This window comes from Micrasema longulum, unplaced genomic scaffold, assembly GCF_059751315.1.
Source record: "Micrasema longulum isolate JH-2025_06_02 unplaced genomic scaffold, ASM5975131v1 h1tg000469l, whole genome shotgun sequence".
NCBI classification, from domain to species: Eukaryota; Metazoa; Arthropoda; class Insecta; order Trichoptera; family Brachycentridae; genus Micrasema; species Micrasema longulum.
This window is the reverse complement of record NW_028277667.1, coordinates 368,997-396,650: the sequence shown is the minus strand read 5'-3', so window position 1 is coordinate 396,650 and position 27,654 is coordinate 368,997. Positions and strand designations below refer to the sequence as shown.

The 27,654-nt window shown below is 31.9% G+C and overlaps 1 protein-coding gene across 1 annotated transcript in view; it reads right to left on the bottom strand.

The window, feature by feature from the left end:
• Cftr (CF transmembrane conductance regulator) overlaps nt 1-27,654 on the bottom strand; it is a 91,029-nt gene that overhangs the window by 46,618 nt on the left and 16,757 nt on the right. The window contains exon 2 of the mRNA XM_088226802.1: nt 18,076-18,321. Coding sequence (XP_088082928.1) covers nt 18,076-18,321 — 246 coding nt within the window. The remainder of the gene's footprint in view (nt 1-18,075; nt 18,322-27,654) is intronic.

Below are 27,654 nucleotides of genomic sequence, written 5' to 3'. Positions count from 1 at the left end.
CGTTTTCTGTTGTTTGCGGATGACTTAAAACTGTTTTTAAAGGTGACAACTTCTGACGATTTTCGTCTTCTCCAAGCGGATATATCTAATATATCTGAATGGGGAAGGCGAAACAAACTTGGGTTTAATGTTTCCAAGTGTTCGGTCACGTCCTTCACTAGGGCCCAAAAAACTCTTTTTTTTCGCTACAAAATGAATGACCAGAATCTGATACGAACATCGAATGTTAAGGATCTGGGCGTTAGATTTGTAAGCACTCTGACATTTCATGAACACATAGAGACAATCAGTGGTGATGCATTGAAGATGTTAGGATTTGTTCTGCGTACTGCCAGGGTTTTCGAAAATACCCGCGTACTGAGAACTCTTTACAACTCCTTGGTGCGAAGTAGACTCGAGAGTGGCTCGATGATTTGGGGGCCACATGAACTGAAGTACTCTCTTATGATAGAGAAAATCCAAAAGAAGTTTCTGAGATATCTCTACATGAGAGAGTGCGGGTATTATCCTTGGCTCTACCCGACCGAGTTTCTCCAAGGTATGCTTGGCTACAACAGTTTAGAGACTAGAAGGAATGCGTATTTGACCACACATTTTTATCGATTGTTGCGCGGTATGATCGATAATTCTGAAATTATGATGAGCATTGGTTTGTATGTTCCTGATAATTACCTAAGACAGCGTCAGCATAGATTGTTTCATATTCCGATATTCAGGACCAACCTGCCTATGGTTATGCCTGTTGGAAGAGCTACCGCTATGCTGAACAACATCGCTCTGGATATTGATCTGTTCCATGTATCCGAAGGGGTTTTCCGGAGCAGGATTCTTCGACTCTTTTGACATGAGTCTCTTTCGTGTATTTTTTTTCCTTTTTTATAATATGTACGTATTGAATATATTTTTGTAATGTATATGTTATATTTAAAATAAATAAATTGAATTGAAAAAAAAAAAAAAAAAAAAAAAAAGTGGCCACTTAAACCAGCCATTGACGGGTCATAAGCCCTGTAGATGCCTAGACTTCTATATTACCTTCTCTTAAATGTTCTTCATCTCTGTTGTAATATGTTAATATAAACAGCTCCCTAGGGAGTTAAATCCAGTCCTTGTCTACAAAAATATGGACAAACTCAAAATATTGTACATAAGCATTCTTCTAAACAATTTTTTTAATTCCCGCCAAACTGCAAAAGCAGTTTTTTTGCAGGGATTTCTCTCTTTAAACATTTTGGTAACACAATATAATAATGTTTACATAAAAATATAAAAAATCTTGTGATTCCTAGTTTGTACGCAATGTTGTTGTGCATAAAAAACCAGGGAAAAGGGTGTTAGGATTATAGTTATTACAGAAATGTGATATTTTAAGCAATCAGTTGAGTTGGGGCGCGATACAAGATACGCGATATCGCCTCGTCTAATTGAAGGCGATAAATTGATCAGCGGGTGCAGCCAATCAACAAATGTGACACTATTTACTCAACTGTCAACTGTCAAGTGAATAGAGACAGGCGAACGAGTGACTGCCACTCAATTAGGGTTACCAAACGTCAGGATTTGTTCCGATTTTTAGGGTCAATTGTAAGAATTGTCGGTCATAAACCAACAATGCGTTAAAATTTGCAAAAAATAGGGTAATATCGCATACTACAAATACCGACAAAAATATGTGGATTGGATTTAGAATAATTAATTGTATTTTTAAAATTAATATGTAAATTGTGGAGAAATGTTTTCTTACACAAATATATATATATATTTTTTAATACGTTGCAAGAAAAACGCGACGTGTTTGGCCTTGATTGTTATGGTGTCAAGATTCGTGATAATGTTCTTAACAAATTTCAATGGCCAGGAACAAAAAACATGAATCGTGGCGTATTAGGGGCGTGGCCAATGGAATGACCGTTTTTGCGGGAATTTAAAATTACAAATTTAAAAGTATTTTTTATGTTACTAATAATTAGCAAAAAAAATATTACTGGACAGTATTTCATAGAGCTTTATTACATTAAAAATGTTTTTAAAAATGTGATATATCCCTATTGGCAGATTAAAATAACTTTTTTTATTATTATAATCCGTGCACGTTGATGTTTGCTTCTGATAGTATTTTTTGTCTCATATCAGCATGTTGGTTTTTAATTTAAATTAGGGATGTAACGATACATAATTTTGCCGATACGATACCGATACTGATCATTAGAGTAAATAATCGGCGATCCGATACCGATATCGGTGGCTTAGTAGAAATATAAAAAATAAAACAAATAAATAATTAATAATTGTTGTTATTCTGCATAAAAGTTACCTATAATTATTAGAGACAACCTTGAGAAGGTTGTAAACCAAAATGTTAAATTCAAATTCAAAGAAAACATTTATTTGTATGGAATAATCAAGAATATTATCAAGCAATCAAAGCGCTAATTAAGAAAGTAATTATCATTTAATTACACAAAGTGGTAAAGTAAACCGATACACAAGATAAAGCCGGTAATTAAAGTTCAGTTTTGGTAGATTTTTGTTAAGAAAACAGAGTTTATTCGAATTATTAGCGGACAATCTGTTACGCGAATCATTTTGTAACATACGTACGCCCCCATCTTGAATATTGCACTGCTATCTGGTCTCCTGTTTATAAATTAAATATTAATAGAATCGAGAATGTTAAAAAAAAAATCCTGAAAAAACTAGAATACAAATTTCATTTGCATTTTCCAAATTATTTAGCTTCATTAAAATTTTATAACCTTGTTTCATTAGCACACAGAAGAGATATGTTTGATCAGATCCTGCTTTATAAAATTGTCAATAATAAATTCGATTCCCCGGAACTCATTAATCTACTTGCTTACCGTGTCCCCTCCAGGCCAACTAGACTCTCTGATATTTTCTATATTCGTAAATTTAAAACTAATCATCGGAAACATTCTACAATCCCTCGTATATGTGAAACATTTAACAAAAAATTTAATAGTCTTGATATATTTAACACTCCATACAATATGTACAGAAGAGAATTAATAGGCTTGATTCATGCTCTTCATTCATAATTCGTTTAATCAATAAATCAAATGCAATTTTCCACTCTCACTTTCCTTCAATCATCCTTTACCACTCCTTATCAATTTCCTTCTTTTCCTTCCCACTATCTCCTTGTTTTGTCCATATTTATCTTATTTTAATATATAGTATATTTATTATTTATATAGTTTAAACTTCAAGCCGTCGTCGCTTTATTACAGTATTATTTAGTGAATACATATAATTGGATGGCAGGCCCTACTATGTATACATTTTATATATATATTTTTTTTTTTAACCCTTACGCTGCTACGCAGGTTTTCAAGAATCTAATCAGAAATCCTCTTATTTATACATTTCAAAAATATTTTATCGAATACGTTGTTTTCCAAACACACTACTGTTTTATCAATTAATAGCAATTCCAAGAAAAATCTTCCATTTCATAAATATCTAGTTCAAACCCAATGGAGTGAGCAAGATAGAAAATTCGTGCCGCAAATAGACAATTTTCGTACAGCGGTTGCAAACCCTTTCTAAATTGAAAATTAAAACAAACAAAACTGATCTCGTACTGCAATCTCAAGGCGCATTGTTATTATTGAAACGAAATAATTATGATAGTTTTTTTGTTGATTGCGGGGCAAAGTGCTCTGTTATATATTATCAAACCTACCACTTCCATAAATGCATGCTAAACAAAAATTGAGTAAAATATATCTTGAAATTTGTTGCAACAGAGAGGGAAAACATTTTTGCCAAGGGAATATGGAAGTCTAGGCATTTACAGGACTTATGATCTGTCATTGGCTGGTTCAAATGACCACTTTACACACTGCGAAATATTCACTATTCTGGGTATGTTTACACATCCACATTCATGGTTATTTTTACATTACCCCAACTCTTCCAACTGTTAACTTTTGCAAACTAAAAGAGCTGAAACCTTTATTAATGTCGGTGAGTTTCATCTGGATAAATTATTTTACCTCCTAGGTAATGCCTAAAAATACTTTAAATTTTTTATGCAAGTTATTTTAATCAACAATATTTTGAGTATGTCCAAATGTTTGTAGGGAGTTATTTAGATTGAAACTTAAAGGTATCCGGTAAATGTACTAAGTGATATTATTTCTTGGTAGTTGTCATAATATAATTTTAATTAAAAAAAATAATGTTTTTGTACATCTGTCTCACAAATTGATATCTCTTCTAAGAAAAATATTCCGTTTCACTAATAGCTAGTTCACGCATAATGGATTGAGTGAGATAGACAACAGTTGCCGAAATTACAAACAGCTGAGGTAAATTACATATTTTTTACATTTATAGATATTTTTAATCTTACTTTGTTACTTTAACTAACAATTTAACTCTGCAAAGCGTGTTTTTTATTATGAATAAATTTACAAAATATATCATTCAAAATGATAACGGATAGTAAAAGTGATAAAGAAATAATAGTATCTCGCCGAGAAACTCAGAGGCTTAGCAGCTGAACCTATTCCAAAGTGAATTAGACAATAATGATATCTTTTTAAGTGATAGTGATAACAATTTATAATATGACTCTTACGAAGATCACGAAATCGAAGAAGCTTTTTCTGAAGTATTTTTGGATCAATATCGAGCTGATATACCTCATTTACGTTTTCTTTGTAGAACAGTTTGTAGAATAGAGTTTGTATAGTAATAATTACGTTCTGTTAGTAGAGTAATAATTACTACCTAATGAACAGCTAAAATATTTTGATTTCCCATTACTGTGGGTACCCATTATAATAAATTAACAAATGATTTTTTTAATATTCAAAGGTCCTAATTGACAATCATTAGGTTCCATGGTGAATTATTTTTATGTTTTATGGCTCTTTACTTATTTGTTTATATTCTTAATTATGGGGTTTTCCGGTGATATAGGGACCTCACTAGATAAGAACTTTTATATTAAAGGTAAAGTATTCAATTAGTTATTCATTACGGAAGTACATCAATATTTTCGTAATCACTGAATCGGGTTTAATAGCGGGGAAAACACTGAATATAATTATTTTCCTCAGATGTCATATAAGTGATAAAAAATCTTACTATTAACATTGATTTATTTTTTATTTCACTGTTTCTGGAATGTAAAAAAGTTCACTGTTTCAGGTCCCGACTAACTAGGAGTTTCCTGTGTTTAGTCGTTTCTCTTTTCTTAAAAGCACTGTGAATTTAAACATCATAAGTAAATTTATAATGAGGATGTTTAGTGGTTTAAAAAAATAAAATGGTTAATAGACGAAGCTTTTTTTTTCAATTTTTATGTATCGTATTATCAGCGCTACGATCTTTTAAAGTTTTGTATATCTGGCATTAATCCGCGTGTGACGTCGCAAGGTCTCTTCCCCTTCTTCTCGGTTAGTTCTGTTGATTGGTTTATTGACGATTAGCAAACCGAAAATCTTAAACAACCCTCTTATCATTGGTTGATTCATATGAACAAGTGACGTCGTTCAAAGTTGTTCGTTTTCATTAAAATATTTTTAATTATTTTTTATTCATTTTCAAGAAACTTTGCTGTACAATTTAATACTTAAATTTTTACTGCGCGTAAGAAAATATTTTTTGTATTAAATTTTCCGTAGGCCTGAAATAGGTACAAAACTAAATAATAAGCCGTCGAATAAGTAATTTTTATGTTTTGAAAATGTTTTATACCACTGGCAGTTAAGTGCAACAAGCAGTTCCCGAATTCATTTACCCTTTTGGGGATTATGACGTCAGCATCAGTCTAGTTAGAACTTTATGATAGGGATTAACAACAACGATATATCGTTGTTTAGCAGTATAAGGGTTAATATTCATTTAACCTGTACATCTGTTTGTATTCGAAATAAAAAAAATATATAAAAAAAGTATGAGACCTGCAGTTGAAAACAGACGCTCTGAGCCAACTGAGCTCACCTGATAAGACAAGTATTATAGCTTTTCAAACTCTTAATATCGGCTGTATATAATCGGCGATGCCGATATATCGGCCTGCCGATTATATCGGAATCGTTACATCCCTAACTTAAATATAATATTTACAAAAAATATTTTTTATTTGATAATATTTGGTGCCATTCGCACTTAACAATTGTTATCCTAAGGGTTAACATAACATAACGTTGCACGTATTGAATCGGTGCAACGTGATTTTTTTAAATCGTTAATATTTAGAATCGGATCTAATACTTTCTTAATTAACTATTATGATCGTCTAGAGTACTTTCATATCTTTAGTTTAGAATTCAGAAAGATTTTAGCTGGTTTGATATTCTTGCACAAATTAATATCTGACTGTATAGATGCCCATGATATCCTTGCTCAGATAAACCTCAATGTACCTCGCCGTAACTTGCGTACCAATCCTGTCTTTGCTGTGGGAAATTATAAAACTAACATTGGATTCTTTTCCCCTCTGCCAAGGATCCTCGGACCAGTGAACGAAATCTCACTAAACGGTAATGTCGATGTGTTCCTACAGCAAGGGCAGGCATTTAAGAAGCAAGCGGTGTTGTCTCTCCTGACTCGCGATGTCACACTTGCCATTTCGTACATTTTGTTAATTATGCACTTTGTTAATTTAAGTAGATTTTAAGAATGTTTAAATTAAGTATTACTCATTAATGCCAATATTAATAGATATGGCCCTAATGGGCTTACTTAAGCCTGTCGATTGGCTTAAAAAAAAAAATAAAGGCGATTTTTTTTAAGTAACAAATATTGGCCGCTTTTGATACTCGTTTGGCTATCTTTGATTCTGAGGGCCTCAAATATCAACCAACATTTATCGGTATTTTTGTCAGAGTCTTCCTCGTGGTAACCCTACGCTCATTTCACTTGAAACTTTCAACAATAATAATAAATCGTTGCAAGCTGCTACTAAACCGGTCAAAGTCCGTGGAGTTTGAATGACTACTTTGTTCGTCCATTGCGCGACGATGTTTTTGGAATTCGTCGAAGTCCACACTGAAATTGTCCATTATACAGACACAGGATGATCAGTATCAGACCGCGAAATTTCCATGGAGAGCGAAAAAAATATTATTTCAAAGTTTTGTATTTCTGAAATAACTCCGCGTGTGACGTCAGAGTTTCTTTTCCGGTTATTCTCGATCAGTTCTTCCCATTGGTCCATCCACGGCAAGCAAACTGGAAGTCTTCCATAACTCTCATATCATAGGTTGATTCGTGTAAACCAGTGACGTCATTCAAAGTGGTTCGTTTTTATTTAAATGTTTTTTTATAATTTTTTTCGTACATTTTTAGGAAACTTTGCCGTAAAACTAATGCTCCAATTTTTACCACGCGCAAGAAAACATTTATTGTATTCAATTTCCCGTAGGGGTGAAGTTCCTCATTTTCTTTTACTAATTTTTTTTCAAAGCTTTGAAAGAGTACGTAATTTTTATTCTAGGCAACACATAAAATTTTAAATCAACATCTTACACCTATATTAAAAAATATTTTAAATATAAAAATGAGATTTTTAGGCGTTGCCTAGTGTGTGGTATAAAGGTGAAATAATTCAATTAAATGAATCTCACTCGCATAAATAAAGGTTTCAGTTCTTTAACTTCACAAACATCAACATATGAAAGAATTGAAGGAGTATGGATGTTTAAATATGGGCAGAATGGTGAATGTAACAGTGTGTGTGTGTGTGTGTGTGTGTGTGTATAGTGGGCACTTAAACCAGCCAGTAACAGGTCATAAGCCCTAGATGCCTAGACTTCTATATTACCTTCTCTAAAATGTTTTCATCTCTGTTGTAATATGTTAATATCAACAGCTCCCAAGGGAGTTGAATCCAGTCCTTGTCTACCAAAATTTGGACAAACTCAAAATATTGTTGATAGAGAAAGACTGTTGACTTAATTAATGCATTCTTTTAGTATAGCCTCGATATGATAAAATGTATAAATAATAATATTAACAAATTACAACAGGGTTGAAGAATACCTTAAATAAGGGAATATGGAAGTCTAGGCATTTACAGGGCTTATGACCTGTCATTGGCTGGTTTAAGTGGCCACTTTACACACTGTGTAACATTCACCATTCTGCCTATGTTGACCATCCATATTTCTTAAATTCTTCCATTTGTTGATTTTAGTGAAGTTAAAGAACTGAAACCTTCATTGTTGTGAAGAGATTCATCTGACTGAATTATTTCACATACTAGGCAACGCCTGAAAACAATTTTTCAATTTTTAAACTTCTTCTTGGACCAGTTGGTTTCGTTACAATATTTGAGATTGTCCAAATTTTTGTAGACAAAAGACTGGATTTCTAGTAAATGCCTTCTGTAAATTCCTAGACTTCCATACTCCCTTATTTAAGGTATTCTCCATCCCTGTTGTAATTAGTTAATCTTAAAGAATCTCGAGGGGGTGAAATCCAGTCTTTCGTCTACAAACATTTGGACAATCTCAAATATTGTAAATAATAATAATAATAATAAAAAAACAACTAACTACCATATGACTACCATATTTGATCGACTATTCCACGATTACCAATAACACATTACTGCTTCTTAACCAGTGTAACTGAGAAGTACTTTCTGGAATTAATTAACTGTGAACAGCGAACATTATTGTTACTGGTATGTTTCATGAGAATAATATGTAAATACTGAGCATTACGCGTAGTTAGTCAGTACTCGGTACTGACATAGATGTGCCTTCATAATATTTTATTATCGTGAGAAATAATCGTAATAATTTCATTACAGTGAAACAGTCAAGTAAGTCACATAAATGCAAATTTATAATTCGCAACAATGTACTGGTATTATATTTAAAAATATTTTATTCTTTAAATAATAAATATTTAAATAAATTTGTTTATTTTTAGCGCTTTTTGGTTCGTTATTATGTTTTAGGCATTTGACTTGTGTGTAACAGTTCTTCAATGTACGCTATATAACTATAAAGAAATTACAAAAATATAAACGTGAAAAAAAAATCAATCATTTCCATTTTGGAGAAAATAATCAACGCTTGATTCAATAATGGCATAGGGTCAAAGCACCAGTAAATGACCATTGGTTAATAAAACACAATTTAATAAGAATTGCTACATGTGTCCAGTCAAAAAACTTTTAACACTAGAAACTATGACAAAAGCAGTAGGCGGACACATATTTTGGTAAGAAACAAATCTATCAGTTTCGAACTGTGAGTTGTCAAAAGGTAATAGTGCGTCTTCCCGTTATTGTTCTGAGATTGATAGTGTTTTTATAAGGAAAGGTGTGGTAAGTGTTTTATTTTATGCTATTTCTTATGCAATTCTTTGAATATATCCATATTCTAATGTGTTAGGGTGTTTTATAATGTTATGATGTAACTAAATCTGAGTGTTATTTTTACTGGGGTAGTAGTGGTCATTCACTGGTGATTCTGCTATTTTTTAAGAGTAATATTAATTATGATTGTAATACTCGTATTTCAATAAAAAAGTAAAAGTACTTAATTAATGTTTTTTTTATTGTTTTCTTTTATTTTGTACGCTTAAATAATGAAATTTATCCCTTTAATTTTTTTTATTTTTTTTTATTTATAAATCAACGGTCAAAAGAACCTTTTATAAAAATAATTTACAGAAATAATCACAGCAGTGCACAATAATCATGTAGTACAAAGTATGAAATAATAGAATAATTAAAACTAAACAATTTAGTAAACATATAATACAAAAAGTTAAAAAGAAACATAACATAAGTACCAGGACATTGGTGACTCATTTCACATGAATTTTATTACATATAGAACGGCTCTTCTTCTTTATTTTATTGGTAATAGTTCTAGGTAACTATTTGTTACTTTTGTTAAAAAATTGTTTTAAACTTCTTTATTAGTGTTTTTTTTTCTTTTTTCGTTTCTTTTCTTAATTATTTTATAAGTAAAAAATATTTCTCTTTATCATTTTTTTTACATCATTATATACTTTTATACATAAACATATACTATTTACCTAAATATTAGTTTTCAATAATAATACATATATATATATATATATATATTTTAATGTTATTCAAAATTTACTTCTCAGTTATTTTTTTAACTGGTTCAAAGTATCTCTAATACCAAATTATCTTTTTTTATCGATAATTCTATAACTGGTAATATTTTATTCTTTTATATAGTTTATATTTCTTAGACTTTCTAAATTAATAATATTGTTTTAAATGCTCTGTATTACTTATAATTATGTTTACATGTATGTATATTTAATTGTATTTGTAACTAATATGTAAAAGGCACTAAGTGCCGTTTATTTCAATAAAATAAAATAACATTTCTAAATAAAGATAGCAATAACCATGAGAAAATCTTACGTACTAAATATAACACAGTAAAGTTGAGAATAACTAGATAATAATAATAAAAAAATTAATACAACATTAGTACTTTAAAAAAAAAATGTTTTTTGAGCAATAAAACAAAAATAAAAAATGAAAAAAAGTTGAATTACTTAATAATTCCTCTATTTAGTGAAATCATCATCATCAGTTGGTTGGAAGAAGTTGCCATTTGGCAATCAATCCACCAATGTACAATTTAAAATTATGTCTAACATGTTAAATAAAGAAATAAAAAATCCCGTATTCCATGATACAAAGTTAAATTTAATAATATATTTAAAAATAAAAGCAATATTTTACTAAAAAATAACGAGTGAGAATTCGTTTTAATTTATGAACAGAATTTGTATTGAAGATATCGAATATTTGTTCTAATTCATTTCCAAACTTGTGTATCCTGGGTATAGGAGAGAGCGTTTCAAAGTTGGTCCGTGAATTGTTGGATTTCACTACAAGCTGAACCTTAAACGGTCATTCATTGGTGCTTTGACCCTACTTAGTTTTGTAACATAATACATTATGCCGATTTTCGGTAAAACTGTGTACACACACACAAGGATGGCCCTGTTTTTAATCAAGATTCGAGATATCACGTTTTCAGAGTACATACGCTCTTCAACTCGTCAAAGTGACCTCATAATAAATCCACACGCACATAACGTACATTATTTGTGCTATACTTACAAATTCTCATTACAGTGAATAAATATACATCCGCACGTGTACAAGTGTATTATATTCGCACGCGTTAGTATGCCAGGCGCCAGGCGCCAGGCGCTCACTGGACGAAGCGAGGACCAAGGGCAGACAGCGAAAGGTCCATTTTACATGTCGCTGCTTAAATTCAAAATGGCCACAAATCGAAATTTGACCTTTTTTCAGTAGAGCCAAACAAAGTTTTTCTCACGAGTTTTAGCATATTTTGTTTACAATCTTATTTTTTATATTTATTTTTTTAATATCATTAGATGCGTTTTCTAAAGCTGTATACATCTAATAGGGTAATATCAAATACTAAAAATACCGATAAAAATATTCGAAATGGAATTAGGATAATTAATTGCATTTTCAAAATCATTATGGATATTGTAGAGAAATGTTTTCCCTCTCTGTTGCAACAAATCTAAATATGAACAACTCCCTAGGGAGAAAATCCAGCCAGTCTGCAAGCATTTGGACATACTCAAAACATTGTTGAACACGTGTAAAAACAACATTAAATTTGAATTAGTATGAATGTATTGTTGTTTTATGTTTTTTCTTTATAAATCCTATGTTTTTATTTTTCTTTTTCATGTACTCGTATTTAAAATTATATAAACTCCTATAAATAAACAACTAAAACAGTGTAAGTCACTCTCCAAGCACAAGAGTTAGTCTCTTTTTTTGGAGAGTTACAGTGATAACATTTACTAGATGTGTAAAAGTAGATATGTTTAGAATTTTACAAAAACATTTACTTTTTATAAAATTTATAAAAAATAATAATAATAATAATCGACTGTCTGATAAAGGAAGAAGTATAAAAAATGTGAAATTCTTTTCAGGCGATGCCTAGTAGGTGAATTGGTTCAGCCGGATAAATCTCACCCACATGATAAAGGTTTGAGCTCTTTTATTTTATTTTATTTTTTTATTTGGGAAAAAAACAACAGTTTTAACATGTATTGTATACAGAAAATAAGTAATAAAAGTCAACAGATGGAAGAGTTGAGAAAATGTGGAAATGTGAACATAGGCAGAATGGTGAATGTTACACAGTATGTAAAGAGGCCACTTAAACCAGCCAATGACAGGTCATAAGCCCTGAAAATGCCTAGACTCCTATATTCCCTTCTCAAAAATGTTTTCCCTCTCTGTTGCAACAAATCTAAATATGAACACCTCCCTAGGGAGAAAATCCAGCCAATCTGCAAGCATTTGGACATATGTCACTATAAGAACGCGACATGTTTGGCATTGATATTGTGACGTCAAGATTCGTGACGATGTTCTATAAAAAATAAACGGTTAGGAACAAAGTTAAATATGAACATGGATCGTGACGTATTAGGGGCGTGGCCAACGCAATGACCGTTTTTGCGGAAATTAAAAATACAAATTCCAATTTTTTTTTTATAATTTAAGAAGTACTAAAAAAAATATTTTTTTACACAACAGTATTTTATAGACCCTAATTACTGTTCTGGGTGTACATATCTTTTTTGGGTAATCCCGTGTAAGATCCGACGTTTCGGCTACCATTGGGGAAGCCATCTTTACACAGTTTACCCTGAAGATGGCTCCTGCAATGGTAGCCGAAACGTCGAAACGAATCCAACTTACACGGGATTACCCAGAAAAAATACATATTCACAATATCGTTTAAAAAAATACTTTTAATTTGTCTAATCAATAAAAAAAATAACCTTTTCGTCATAGAACCGACATTTATTTATTTTATTTCAGAAATCATACGGTCTTTAACTAAAAAGAGCTGGAAATTTGTGAATAATAATAACATTTGGCTGATTTATACAGCGCCATTTTTGGGAAAAATCACGTCAAGGGCGCTTAACAATCGTATACTTAAACTAACATTTTAACTAAGCTAAAGTGACATACTATATTTCTTTTTTTTAAATTGAGGGGATGATAAACTAAAGAAGTGAGATTTTAGTTGGGATCTGAACTGACTGGAACTGTCGATTCGTAAGTTTGAAGGCAATCGGTTCCAGGCAGAGGGGCCGGCAACGGCAAATCGCGATCTCCGAACCTAGTGTTTGGGGAGCGCCGGATGTCGACAAGCTTTCCTCTGCCTGAATCAAATGCTGACCTAAGATTATATTTTCTTTGACATGCATTTTCCCTTATACATAGGTCCGATAGGTATCTCGGAGCCATTTTAGGAAGGGATTTGTATACTGCCAGCAAAGCTTGTATTTTTTTCTCTGGGCTTTTTAAACAGTGCAAATCTCGAATATGTTGTGAGATGTGAGAGTATTTTTTTACTCGAAACAAATCGAAGTTTATCAGTTTGGTATTTTGGGAGATTTGCGTATATTCCATTACAGTAATCTAGACGCGAAACGACATAAGCATTCACAAGAGCTTTGGTTGCGTCTAGAGAAATATTTCTCCGTTCGGATTTGATTTGTCGGAGATGGAAAAACCAGCGCACCGTTTTATTGACCTGAGAATGAAGAGAAAGATCTGATTCTAAATGAACACCCAGTAGTTTAAATGAATGTTTATCCTTAAATTCAGCTCAAATTATTTATGAAAAAACGGTATTTTCTTCATAAATTTAGAAATAGTGTCGGTACATGTTACAAAACTTCGTAATCGAAGCCTCGACTAATCAAATATCGATTTTATACATTTCTGTTGTTTATGGCTAAGAGATTATTTTAACACAGCCTCGCCTTACTACTTGAAGTAGGTATTATCAGTAAATACAATTACTTTAGCAGGTTGACAAATGCGCAAATAGGACGCGCAGTAAAATACGAAAACCGTTCATCGATAAGGCGCACGTTGCCTCTTACGGAATAATGGTGTAAAACCAAACATTGCATTACAAAAGTAATAAATATGTAACTTTACTTTGTGTTGAGAGTGAAATTTTCAACCGTAGAAAAGCACTACACAAAATGGGCGTTGGTGTCAACACGAATATTATCCATCGGCTAAAGCTAGTTTTGACACCAAGAACCATCACGGCCTCGATTATGATGGGAAGATAAAGACGTCATACCTTCACCTTTACGGTACAGTTGAAGATAAATTCCCTCTAGCGATTATAAAGATATACTACCGACCCCCCACCTTCAAGTTTTGGGTAGGTACATCGATATGAAACAAGGGGAAGCGTACGTCATGGTGCACATATCTACGCTCTAAAATGACATAGCTTCAGTATGATGTCATAGTTGAAGATAAAAGTCTCCCGACCGACTACAAAGGTATACTACCGATACCCCCCCCACCCATCAAGTTTTGATGTAAGTACATCGGTTTATACCGACGGGTCTAGAACCCCTCGATACGTTTATCTACGCATTAAAAGTGACAACAATTTTTTTTCACCGAGCAATTTTTCCTTGAATTATGATTTATTAAAAATTTTAATCGTTTTGAGGTTGGCACTTTTTTTCTTAAAAGCCTATTAAAATATAAGATAGAAATAAGTAAATTTTGAAGTCGAATTAAATTCCGACATAAATGTCACTGTAATAAAACGAACGCCTAGATGTGAAAATAATGTCGCTAGGTTCTGTTCTATTAACAAATAAGACTATCTAGGCGTTAGAAAGTTACCACTCTAAAAAATAATTTAGTTATTATATTTTTTCCATCTGTTTTACTATATTTCCGAGTGTATGTATCGAGACGTTAAAGGAGCCGGCTTTGTAGTCAATTGGTAGATAGTAGATACATACAGACGATCTTTAAGCGTAATGCCTAGGTGATTTCCAAAAGTCACACAAAATTCATGTGCAAGCGAGTATTTTTGGCTTGAATTGGGATTTATTGAAGTTTATAATCGCATTAAAGTGAGCACTTTTTATTACAGAAGCCTATTTAAAATATAAATGAGAACTATTTTAAATGTTAATAACGTAAGGAACGCGGACTAATTGTCTGCGGTCATTCCATTGGCTTGTTTCGATCATATGATGTCGATATGACAAGTAGGTAGAACATACCGAGGTAAGATACAGATAGTACAGAAGTTAAGTATACCGTCTCGATATAGACAGATGAAGATAACGTTCATAATCGAGGCACTGAACTCAGCATTTTAAATTAAAGGCTAGTCAGCAGTTGGGAATAGGGGAAATTAAAGTTACGAAAATAGGTACACCACAATACCCAGACCAATGAGGAAGTTCACTGGTTTTTTTTATTTTTATTATTTGTGAATATTATAAAACTGAGCCAATTTTTTTAATTAAAATTTGATGTATCGTGTTTATCAGAGCTATGATTTTTTTAAAGTTTTGAATTTCTGAAATTACTCCGCGAGAGGCGTCTCAAGTTCTCTTCCCCTTTTCTCGGTCAGTTCCGCCGATAGGTCCGTTGACTTACCGTAAACCGGAAATCTTTCGCAACAAATCAGCAAGGCGACGGTTTTTACATAAATTATGCGCTGTAAAATATATTTCAAAATAAAACTTAATGTTATCGGTTATATATGGGTTGTTACGTTATAACGTACAGCTAAGCTGTCAATTCCACATAATCATACAACATTATGACTTCTGGGCTGGTATTCCGAACGCGTTTACAGCGCGCTATAATGCGTATTTAGTACGTAAAAACGCGCTATACCGCGCTATAATTTCGTTTGGAATACCAGCCCTGGTATGTATTTGATGTAGTGATTAGGACGCTTGACTCATACACGAAAGGTTCCGGGTTCGATTCCCGGTGAGAACACAAAAATAAAATGTGATTTTTCTCAAGTTTTGATTATGAAATTACTCCGCGTGTGACGTCTCAAGTTTTCTTCCCTTTCTTGTGTGTTCTGCTGATTGGTCAGTTGACCACCACTTACCGTAAACCGGAAATCTATCATTACTCTATTATCATTGGTTAATTCGGAAGAACTGGTGATGTCGTGAATGCGTGTACTCTTATTTTTTCTTTTAATGATACTCCCTGCCGGCCCCCTGAGCATTCGCATTTCTGCTGTTACAAGTCGCCTAGGCTGCTATTCCAAACGCTCTCGCGGCCGTATTATCTCGTGTATTTATTTACAAAATACACGAGATAAACTGTTTTCTCGCGCCACGAGAGTGGTTTAGAATAGCAGCCCTGGAGTCCAGCATTCGGAGCCGTACATAATCGCCGTTTTAACAATAGTCTGGTACATCTTTCCTTTTAGCTTTTAAAGCATTTTTGGGTCGCACGTGATTCCTGTTACAGATCTGAATTTCATCCATCCCACACCTATTCGATGGTTCACATCGGCTTCGCTTACTTCGAATGAGAGAGCCCAGATACTTAAATGAGTCACAGTTTAAACATTTATCTTTCCTCTGCCCGATGGAGGTAGGAAATCATCGCAGCAATTCTTACTTTGTTAGCAGCCGTCCTGAAGAAGGACTGAGTGTTGCAATGGAACCAGTGGAAGCGACACTAGTCCGAGAAATTAAGGATTTACTCCATTTCCAGGATTTATTTCAAACTTTACTATGAGGAATATTGATGTTTTTTGTTGATATTTATTGATAAAACTCCATAGTTAATGATTTGATTAAATTTTAAATAAAGTTATCAATAAAAATTTCTTGTTATCAAAAAAACCTAAGTTTACTTTTGTATTATTTTGACCAACGAGAGTTTTTGCCTAAGTAGGCATCTTCAAGACTGGTCATAAAATAATAAGATTAACATAAAATTAACTATCAAAATGAATTACTTCATTCCATACGCGTATCTTAAAATATTTCGTCATTTATCTATAGGTATGTAAACTTCCCTGTCAAAAAATTAAGTATTGTGCTAACTTAACCTAAAATGTGTATTTCGCACTCTGTTGAATTTCGCCATATGTTATTTTCCCACCTTTTAAACAATAAATGCTTAATCCCAATTTCGGTCCAATAACTCCCAAAAGTGAACCGTTTAGCAAACTAGTTGTAAATATTTATGTTTTCTGTCCCCTGTTAATATACTTATTTGATCTTCTTATCTCCAAAACATGTTAGAAATAGTATAAAAGCTGTAAACAATTCACCAGTCTTAAAGATGCCTACTTAGGCAAAAGCGCTCGTTGGTCAAAATAATAAAAAAGTAAAACTAAACTAAGACATTTTTATTGATAACTTTATTTTATTTTATTTTATTGAACAATGGGTAGTGTAGTACCAAAACTGTACAATTTAATACCAGCCAAAAATCGTGAAGAAAAAAACCTAATTTCATTTAAAAAATAGTCAAAAAATTATTAAACAGCAAGTGAAACTTAAGTGTATAAATATATCTTATTCTCTAATTATTATTAAACTGTGTACTTACTTATAAATAAAAAAATAAAAAAATGTAATGTAACCCGCAGACAAGCTTCGGCTTTGCGGGAACAAAAATACAATTTTGTATGTTATTTACTTGTTAAAATGAATAAAACTTAATAAAAAAAAAATTATAATTTTATCAAAATATTTAATATGTAACTTAGTAGACATTATAATAATAAATATGTACATCTTCCCTCCCCTCCTTATCCTCTCTTCAAGCATTTTTGTCCTTATCCCGCCCAATTTACAGTAACTTAATGTTCTTAAAATAAATATTTTAAAAATCTTTGATTATTGAGTACATGAAAATAACATTTTTATATGTATAAATTGTATGTATTTATTTGATATGTAATATATTTTCTTTACTAACTTTGTATACTATGTGGAAATCTGTTATTAGTTCTGAGTTTATACACTATATCTGTTTGTTTACTAAAAATATGTATGTAGAACTGTTGATTTCCCTAATAAAATAAAATAAAATAAAATAAAATAAAATAAAATAAAATAAAATAAAATAAAATAAAATAAAATAAAATAAAATAAAATAAAATAAAATAAAATAAAATAAAATAAAATAAATAAATAAATAAATAAAATCATTTACTGTGAGGAATGTATAAATAAATAAAGTATCTTTACCTCAGCACCACGGCCTGCACGAACTCCAGCACGCCCCACGCCATGTAAGACCAGAAGAAGGTGCGGCGGATGGCGCGCATCAGGCTGGGCGGGCGCCCCCCGTCCTTGGCCGCCAACACCTCCTTGGTCCAGCCCTTCTCCAGCTCGTCCCCCAGCGGCTCGGACAGGTCGCCGTCCAGCGGATCGTACAAGTCCTCCGCGCTCAGGTCCGCCTTCACGCCCTTCTTGAATATGTCGCCCATCCACCTGCAGACAAACGAAGCGGTTAAAATCGAATCGGGGCAAGTTCACGGCCATGATTCCTGCGGTGTGATTCTGAACGCTCTCTCGGGTGCAGAGAACATTCAGAATGCCAGCCCTGGTTGTGTCACGGTAAGTTTTCTTGTAAAACTTATTTGTAACCCTTATATTAATTGTATTTTTTTCATAGTGTGTTCATTTGTGTACTTGTCTTAGGAAACATGACAAAAAAACTTATTATTGTAGGAAACTAAAATGGCTCAAAATTATAAAGCGAAGAGATTATCACAACCTTAACACTTCTGTTCACTATACTCCAAAGTCCTGCAATTTACCAGTACGAAAAATTTCAACGCCTATCGGATCATGGTTTACGGTCTCCCGTTCGGGATGTTTCGGAATCACTCGGGCGCTCGTTATTAATTAGCACTGTTCAACTTCGTGACGCAAAAACTGTCCCCTGAATAGGGCCTGCTAACGTCACTCAACATAAAAAGCATCGTTTTCATTGTGGTATCTCGGCAACGCAATAAATGTACTATAAAAGAATTTGGTATGTTTCAGTTATTATTTGGGTGGATAACGAGTCAGGTATCTCCATTTGAGACGTCTGCTATTTACGGATAACGGGTCAGGTATTCGAAAAAATATAGAATATTATTTAAATTTGTTGCAACAGAGAGGAAAAACATTTTCGAGAAGGGAATATGGGAGTCTAGGCATTAACAAGGGCTTATGAGCTGTCATTGGCTGGTTTAAGTGGCCACTTTACACACTGTGTAACGTTCACTGTTCTGTTTGAACATCAACATTTCCTCAACTCTTCCATCTGTTGACTTTTGTGAAGTAAAAGAGCTGAAACCTTTATCATGTGGGTGAGATTCATCCGGCTGAACCAATTCACCTACTAGGCAACGCCTGAAAACATTTTTTTTAAATTTTTTATACTTCTTCTTTTACCAGGTAATTAATTCAACAATGTTTTGAGTATGTCCAAATGCTTGCAGACTGGCTGGATTTTCTTCCTTAGGAGTTATTCACATTTAAATTCGTTGGGACTCTTTAGGGAGAAAATCCAGCCAGTCTGCAAGCATTTGGACATACTCAAAACATTGTTGAATATTATTTAATTATGTCATTTTTAACAAGGAATCCAAAGTGTAACAGAGTTATCATTTGACTTGCTTAAAACAAACAAATTACCTTATACCAATTCAGAGCCCGCATTGATTTGAACATTGAATAAAATAAAAATAAAAATAACTGCACATATAAATAGTGTAGCGAGAGATTTTTTTGAAAAATATACGTAAATCAAAACACGTAGTACTTAATATAATTGGTACACATATTATCTATACTTTTATGTATTTCATTGCTTTATATTGTTTTTTATTATATATTAAACTGTATTATTTATGTTTAAGTAACATGTATTCTTGGCACATATATATACTTTATATTTGAATAATAACGATTTTTAATTTCTTATATTTGATTAGCTAGGCATTTATAATAAATTAGTTTTAGTTTTTCTTTTTTATGTTATTGTTTTATTAGTATAGGACTACTTATGCTCTAAAGATAAAAAAAATGTCCAACTTAGAACAGGCTGAGCCATGTTAGATGGAGACTATCATAAACAGAGAATACTCCGTTTTCATTTTACATTAATTAGTTTTATATAGATTCCCTGTATTTAATTTTATAACCACTTACTCGACTGTAAGATCTGTTTTAATATATTAATAAAAAGTAATAAGAACACCATAAACCCAGAAATCTGTTATGAAAAAAGCAAGCTATAAAAAAACATACAGTTGAATACAATTAATCTAACAATGTTTGAAATTCAAATAACGGTGTTTGAACAATCAGAGGAAACGAAATGAAGGAAAGAAACCCTAATTATGATTTAGATGTTATCCAAAGTTAAATAACTTCAGATATTATAATTAATAATAACATTTTAATGAGACAAGGTTGGAAACAGGAAACCATATTAATTTGGACAGTTCCTTACTAAAACAGACCAAAAAGAAGCCGCGAACACAACCTTGTAAACATTACATGTACATACGAGTATGTATTTTATTATATGCTTTTATTGAACCGATTATTTAAAGTTAATTAAGAAGAGACTTGCCTGTATCCTGTATTTACATAATATAAACTTATGTTTAAGGGTTTGCAAACAAATTATTGATAACCTTCAAGATCTCCAGAAGCACGATTTCGCGTAGCATTACAAAGGCTGTCATTAAAATACGTACATTTTAATAGGTGTTTTAGATGTCACTCAAATGCAAAACGGAGAAAAACAGGCACCAAAAAAACAGCCACAAAGATGCCGGTAATCGAAAGACTTCTTCGAGTTTTAACCACTTATGTCAGAAACCCCATCTTTATTAACATTTAAATTAAGATTTTAAGGTCGCTATATATAGTTGGATAACTTATATAGCCCCATTTTTGAGAAAATCACCTCAAGGTCGCTTTACAATAAATAAGTTCCCTGCACGCAGCTACAGAGCGCATGGACGATTGGGATTCTAGTTCCTCCTTTCCAAAGCCTCGATTATGATGGGAAGATAAAGACGTCATACCTTCACCTTGACGGTACAGTTGAAGATAAATTCCCTCTAGCGATTGTACAGATATACTACCGACCCCCCACCTTCAAGTTTTGGGTAGGTACATCGATATGAAACAAGGGGAAGCGTACGTCACGGTACACATATCTACGCTCTAAAATGACATAGCTTCAGTATGACTTCATAGTTAAAGATAAAAGTCCCCCGACCGACTACAAAGGTACACAACCGATACCCCCCACCATCAAGTTTTGATGTAAGTACATCGGTTTATACCGACGGGTCTAGAACCCCTCGATACGAAAATTTTGTTCCACCGCGCAATTATTCCTTTAATTATGTTTTATTAAAAAATTTATTAGAGGAGATATTCAAAATTAGAAGATCCGGATTTAGAACCAAAACAATACAACATTTTTGACTTCACATAAAATCGGATAAAAAGTGGTTGGAATCGTCGCGCGTCGTGGAAAACATTGTCTCATTTTACAGTTCATTTTGTGATCCAGTGCTAGAAATTGAAGAACATTCAGATTATATTAAAGGTAAGGTATTCATTCCAAATTCCTATCCTTTCTCAAATATTTCCCAATTCACAAAACTGAATAAAATTCTATTTTCATTTACAGTCCGCCTTTTCGTTAACAGGTATTTAATATATTATGTATTTAACAAAAAAAACACAAGTTCATTCTCAGCAGCACTGTTTTAATTTATTGTGAGGGGTAGTGTTCCAGATAGTCAAATTTAGGTACTTTCGAGTCACAAATTAATACATTTTTTAATAGTTCTAATGTATCCATATCCTTTTTGTAATTTAAGTTATGTAAGTATTTGAGTTTTTCCTTTCTCCTTTTAATTTCCTTCCCATTTCCCCCCCTCTTTTCATAGTACAGTATAGATTTATATTTTATTTTTGTTTTCAAATTTTTTATAAGATTTTGTATTACCCATTACCTAGAGTAGGTCCATATTATTCCTATTTTCTCAAACCGTACGGTTTGGGTAGGTGGAAGATATTGCCTCGAGGCAACATTCCCGCCCTTATATGTATATAAAATGTATATGTACATGAAGCGTTAAATAAATAAATTATTCACTGACTACATAACCATATTGTAGCCTCCGAATAAGAGAAAGCAGCGGATGAAAGTCCATTCCTATCTAATTTTACATACAAGACAACGCTTCCTTCACATGTCCACAAATAAAATATGCATCACCTCAAAAGCACGCTCGCCGATTAAATTATTTATTGTTACTCTATGGTTTATTACTCTATTGTTTATCTACTGTTTATTTACTGCTACACGTCCAGTTTCATAAATTTGTTGGGCTCAACAAGTCATATCTCTCATTTAGCATCCATCCATCAACATCAACGCACTGTTGGGAGGAAACGCGGTGTATCTTTTTTTCTGGATTATTTATTTACTATATACGCCAAGAGGGCTTTTACAAGACAGGTACAAAATAAAAATTCAAGCGTTTCACGGTATAGTAAGTCAATATGTAAGTACTTTTCTAAGAATTTATGTGTGTACATTTTTACTATTATAACACACATAATAATATGTTCACATGTGCCCTATTTCAAGATTTAAAATAAATAAACTATTTTTTTGTTTGTTTTTGAAGTATCGAATTACATTGTCTATATATATATACCAGGAAAAGGACAATAGATCCTGTAAACTGTATACCAAAATAAAACAGGGACCCTTCGAGTTCGAGTATCGCCTATCATCTTGTTAACCTTAATAATAAGTTAAGGAATGCTATCTTTGTTTAGTTTTTTTATATTTTACTTTTTGTGCTGTTACATGTTCACTTAATTGCCATACTTACTAGTTCTTTGCTCAATGTATTATTATTGTGTTTTTTTTTTTTAATTATTTTTTATTGTTAACTTTTTAAAATCATTCTTATGTTGTTGAAATTCCATTCGTCGGTGCGTTTTGTAGCTGCAAGACTTTTTGTGATGTTAGCTATCATATTATATTTATCATATAAATATGTAAATATTATCAACTATCAAATATCTAAATTTAGTAAATGGGGTCTAGAATTTCAACCGTCCATGCGCTCAGTAGCTGCAAGACTTGTTGTTATCTAACTTCTATTTTTATTAAAATATTTAAAATTTAAAATATCACTTAAAACTCTAAACTTCATAGTCAAATATTTTTTTTAAAAATAAAAATGTAAATAGGGGCTAGATTTCTTATTGTCCATACGCTCCGTAGCTGCAAGACGTGCTGTTATCTAGCTCCTATATATCATAATTGTTATGTATCATGAATGGAGGCGAGAAACTAGAATCCCAACCGTCCATGCGCTCTGTAGCTACAAGACGTACAAGATTTATTTATTGTACGGCGTCCTTGAGGTGATTTTCACAAAAATGGCGCTATATAAATTATCCAAACAGTATTATTATTATTATGAATGGAAGTATGTTTGTCCTTTATAGACTCGATAACTACTGGACCAATTTACATGCGATATTTTGCAAAATAATCTAATTTTCGTGAATTAGGTTTGTAAATAATATCTTAAATATGTTCATCAGAAAAAAGTTACGAGCGAATATGTGTTTTTCACAGATTTTCCAGTGTTGCATTCCACTAAAATGTGCGATTCATTAGTTAAGTAAACCTTGAGAAAGAAGCTTGTTTAGCTTTGAAACCGGTCGGTGGAAAAAAAAAATAGTGGTTAAAAACAAAGCTGTTTTATTTGTTTTCTTATTTATACCGTTCAATAACGTTTTTACCATAATTTATAAACATTATCATATAATTTAGGCCAGTTAAAGCGTATTTTATTTACTCGTGTGGCATCTTATCCACACAAGGGTTAACTTACATTCGCCTAAGATATCGAGGGTTTACTGACAGAATGCATTAAGTCATTAAAACAAGTTCCCAGATATTTTCATTTAAAGCTTTTTTATTATTTCAATGCATTATTTCTCCCATAAGTTTCTTTTATTTAATTTTTTTAAACCTTCGAAAGAGTAATGTTTATTCTAGGCATAGCATAAAATTTGAAAATTAAATTTTGCACATATCGTGGGCATACAAGAGAAATTGACCAAGTGACAAAATCAATAATGTTCAAGGAAACCATTTTAGTGTTTTTCTAGAGTTCAATTGCTTCTCAAAGATCAGATTTTTCAAGCAGGTGGTTGGTCATTATACATTATATGTACGTCACTTTCGACTTTAATGTTAAGTATAAACGTATTTCAAAAACATTATCACTTTTAAATAAATAAATAAAATAAAAACTTAGTAAATTTTGCCTGTAAAATTTGTCATGAAATTTTGCAGATAATCATTTTTTTTTCATTTATTGAGAGAGCTAGTATTTTATTTTATAACTTATGTTTTTGGGATTTTTTAATATTTATAAAGGTTAAATAACACAGAAATACAAAATAAATGAAAAAAAACAAATAATAAAAAATGTTACGTAATTATATAAATAATAATAATAATAATAATAATACTACTACTACTACTACTACCATCACGCCATTTCCCCGTAGGGGTAGGCAGAGAGAATGAACCGCCACACACGTCTATCCTGGCATACATTCCTAGCCTCTTCCGCATTCATACATCTTGTCATACATGCCCTTCGGTTCTGTCTGCTTTTGACATGACCAGACTTAAGATTTTGGTTTATCTGATCATGCCACGTCTTTCTTGGTCATCCTCGTCTAACGTCGCCGTTCATTTTCGCCATATATACTTGTTTTACCATTCTTTCGTCGTCCATTCGTTCTACGTGACCAAACCATCTCAGAGACCCTTTCTTAATCTTATCAATTATACTTGTCTCAGATTTACACTCTCGCCTGATTTCATCACTCGTAACCCTGTCATACATTGATTTCACACACATTCGTCTAAGAGATCGCACATGGGAAAGAGGGAATGAAAGAACGATAATTGATTACGTGGTTGTTGACTCTAGATTAAGAACAAACATATATAAATAATAAATTTTATCAATTAACTTTTTATTTAAAAAAAACATTTCTGTTAAATACAAAACGAATACAAAACGAATACTAACTTAATAACTTACTAACAATATTTTGAGTTTGTCCAAATTTTTGTAGACAACAACTGGATTCAACTCCCTGGGGAGCTGTTTATATTAACATTTAACAACAGAGATGAAGAACATTTAAGAGAAGGTAAAATAGATGTTCAAATATAGGCAGAATGGTGAATGTTACACAGTGTGTAAAGTGGCCACTTAAACCAGCCATTGACAGGTCATAAGCCCTGTAGATGCCTAGACTTCTATATTACCTTCTCTTAAATGTTCTTCATCTCTGTTGTAATATGTTAATAATAACTTACTAACTACTAACCACTAACTACTAACTAATAACTAATAACTAATAACTACTAACGACTAACTCTAACTAACTCTCCACTGGTGACATCGACCTACAAGTAAAATTGACGAAATGTTACTTGGTTAATTCTTTGGATCTTAAATTTACTAATAAAAGTGACTATGTGTGTTGGTCAGTTTTACTCGTCAAAAATCTGTGAGCTTCTATCAAATGGTCACATATTTTAAAAACTATTTTTGTTTTTTGGAGTGTCAGATCGACTTGACATTTTTACCAGTCAAGCATTATGCTAATACGATGTCAAAAAGTCAATAATCTCAATTTCGACATTTTTGCAAATGGCCACTTTTACTTGTATAACCACGATATGTTTAAAAATATTTGAAATATATAAAGACTGTTAACTGAATGCATTTTGCCTGTATTGCCTCGATATATTAACACATAACCCGATACTTATTTATAATATTATGTTAATAAAAATCCATTTGGTATACTAAATAAACTGGTTGATTCACAGTTGGTCGTATAAAAAACATATGTTCCGCTGTGGAAAACATGATTTCGTAAGCACTTGTCATCTCACAGATAAATATCGCCATTTTCAAATTTAACGGTCGCTTCTCTGCCATGTTTACGTCAGATCACAGATCGGAATAGGCAAATGGAGCCGTTTATATTTCTCTTAAAACAAACATAAGTTTGTGCTGACATGAAAGGGGAATCTCGACATTTGGTTCTCTGTTATTAATAGCCAATGGCCACTCAAGTTTAAATGGCTTTAGGCTTTACTGTTTACTGTCTGATCCGAGTTAGTATTCTTTAGTTTATTTTTTAACGGGTGTTATTTATGTAAATATATATAGCATTCAGCATTAATAGCAACACATAGAATTTAATCAGTTTAATAAATAATGTAAAATTTATAATTGAAGCATGAACTTTGTAATGACGTAATAACTAATATTTAAAAATACTTGGTACACTTCAACTATTTATTTTGACCAATTAGCGCTTTCACCCTCTAATGCCCCCACCCTTATTAGCCCCCTTAGTTGGACCCTGTACATTGTAATAAAACAATAAATGTTTTTTCAAATAATAGAGTCTTCTCTTAAAGTACACCGCCAACACATGTTTCAACCATTTGTCTCACTCTGTTCCATTGAAATATTGCGTATTGTATATTTTTCAACTTATTTTTAAATGTACATACACTTAAGATAATATATAGTTTTATATAAATTATCCTTACACTGTATAATATTCACCAGTCTAAAGATACCCATTAGAGGGTGAAAGCGCTAATTGGTCAAAATAAAAAAATGGAAGTGTACCAAGTATTTTTAAATTAATAACTTATATGTAAATATAAGTTATTACATCATTACAATGTAATTCCATCAAAAATTGTCAATAAATAATTAAAATAAAACACGAACTTTGTAGTTATTCATTATAATAAAATTCGGCACATGCACTTTGTAGCTGCAAGACGATAAGTAATCTAGCTTCAATGGGAAAATGTTATCAACTATGTACATCTCCCCCCCCCCCTCCTTATCCTCTCTTCAAGCATTTTTGTCCTTATCCCGCCCAATTTACAGTAACTTAATGTTCTTAAAATTAATATTTAAAAAATCTTTGATTATTGAGTACTTGAAAATAACATTTTTATATGTATAAATTGTATGTATTTATTTGATATGTAATATATATATTCTTTACTAACTTTGTATACTATGTGGAAATCTGTTATTAGTTCTGAGTTTATACACTATATCTGTTTGTTTACTAAAAATATGTCTGTAGAACTGTTGATTTCCCTAATAAAATAAAAATAAACTATCACTAAAACACTTTTATCTCGCGTATTTTGTATGTAAATACGCGAGATAAAAGCTTTTTTTACGGCCGCAATAGCGTTTGGAATATCACCTCAAAACAGTGTTGACCCCTTCTCTTAATATTATATCCCTATTGGCGTATCTTGTGTTATGGTTGTGGGTTGTGGTTGACAGTTGGATATTATTTAATATATTAACAAGAATATTATTTTATTCATATGGGAGTTGCAGTATTTATTTATTAATAATATACACGGCACGCAGTGCCTTTTACCTTAAAAAGATACATATTAAAAATAATATAAACATTTCAATATAATGTTAAAAACCTTAAAATTAAACGTAAAAGTATTATTTTACATAAATACTATATATAAAATACAGCAGTTTTGTATAAAGAACAATGTGTGCAGATAAAATTTTAAAAGGATTATTATTATTAAATATATTATTATTGATCATACTTATAATGTACGGTTCAAATCTTCAATAAACTTTGCTATGTGTGCGTATCGAAAAGTTT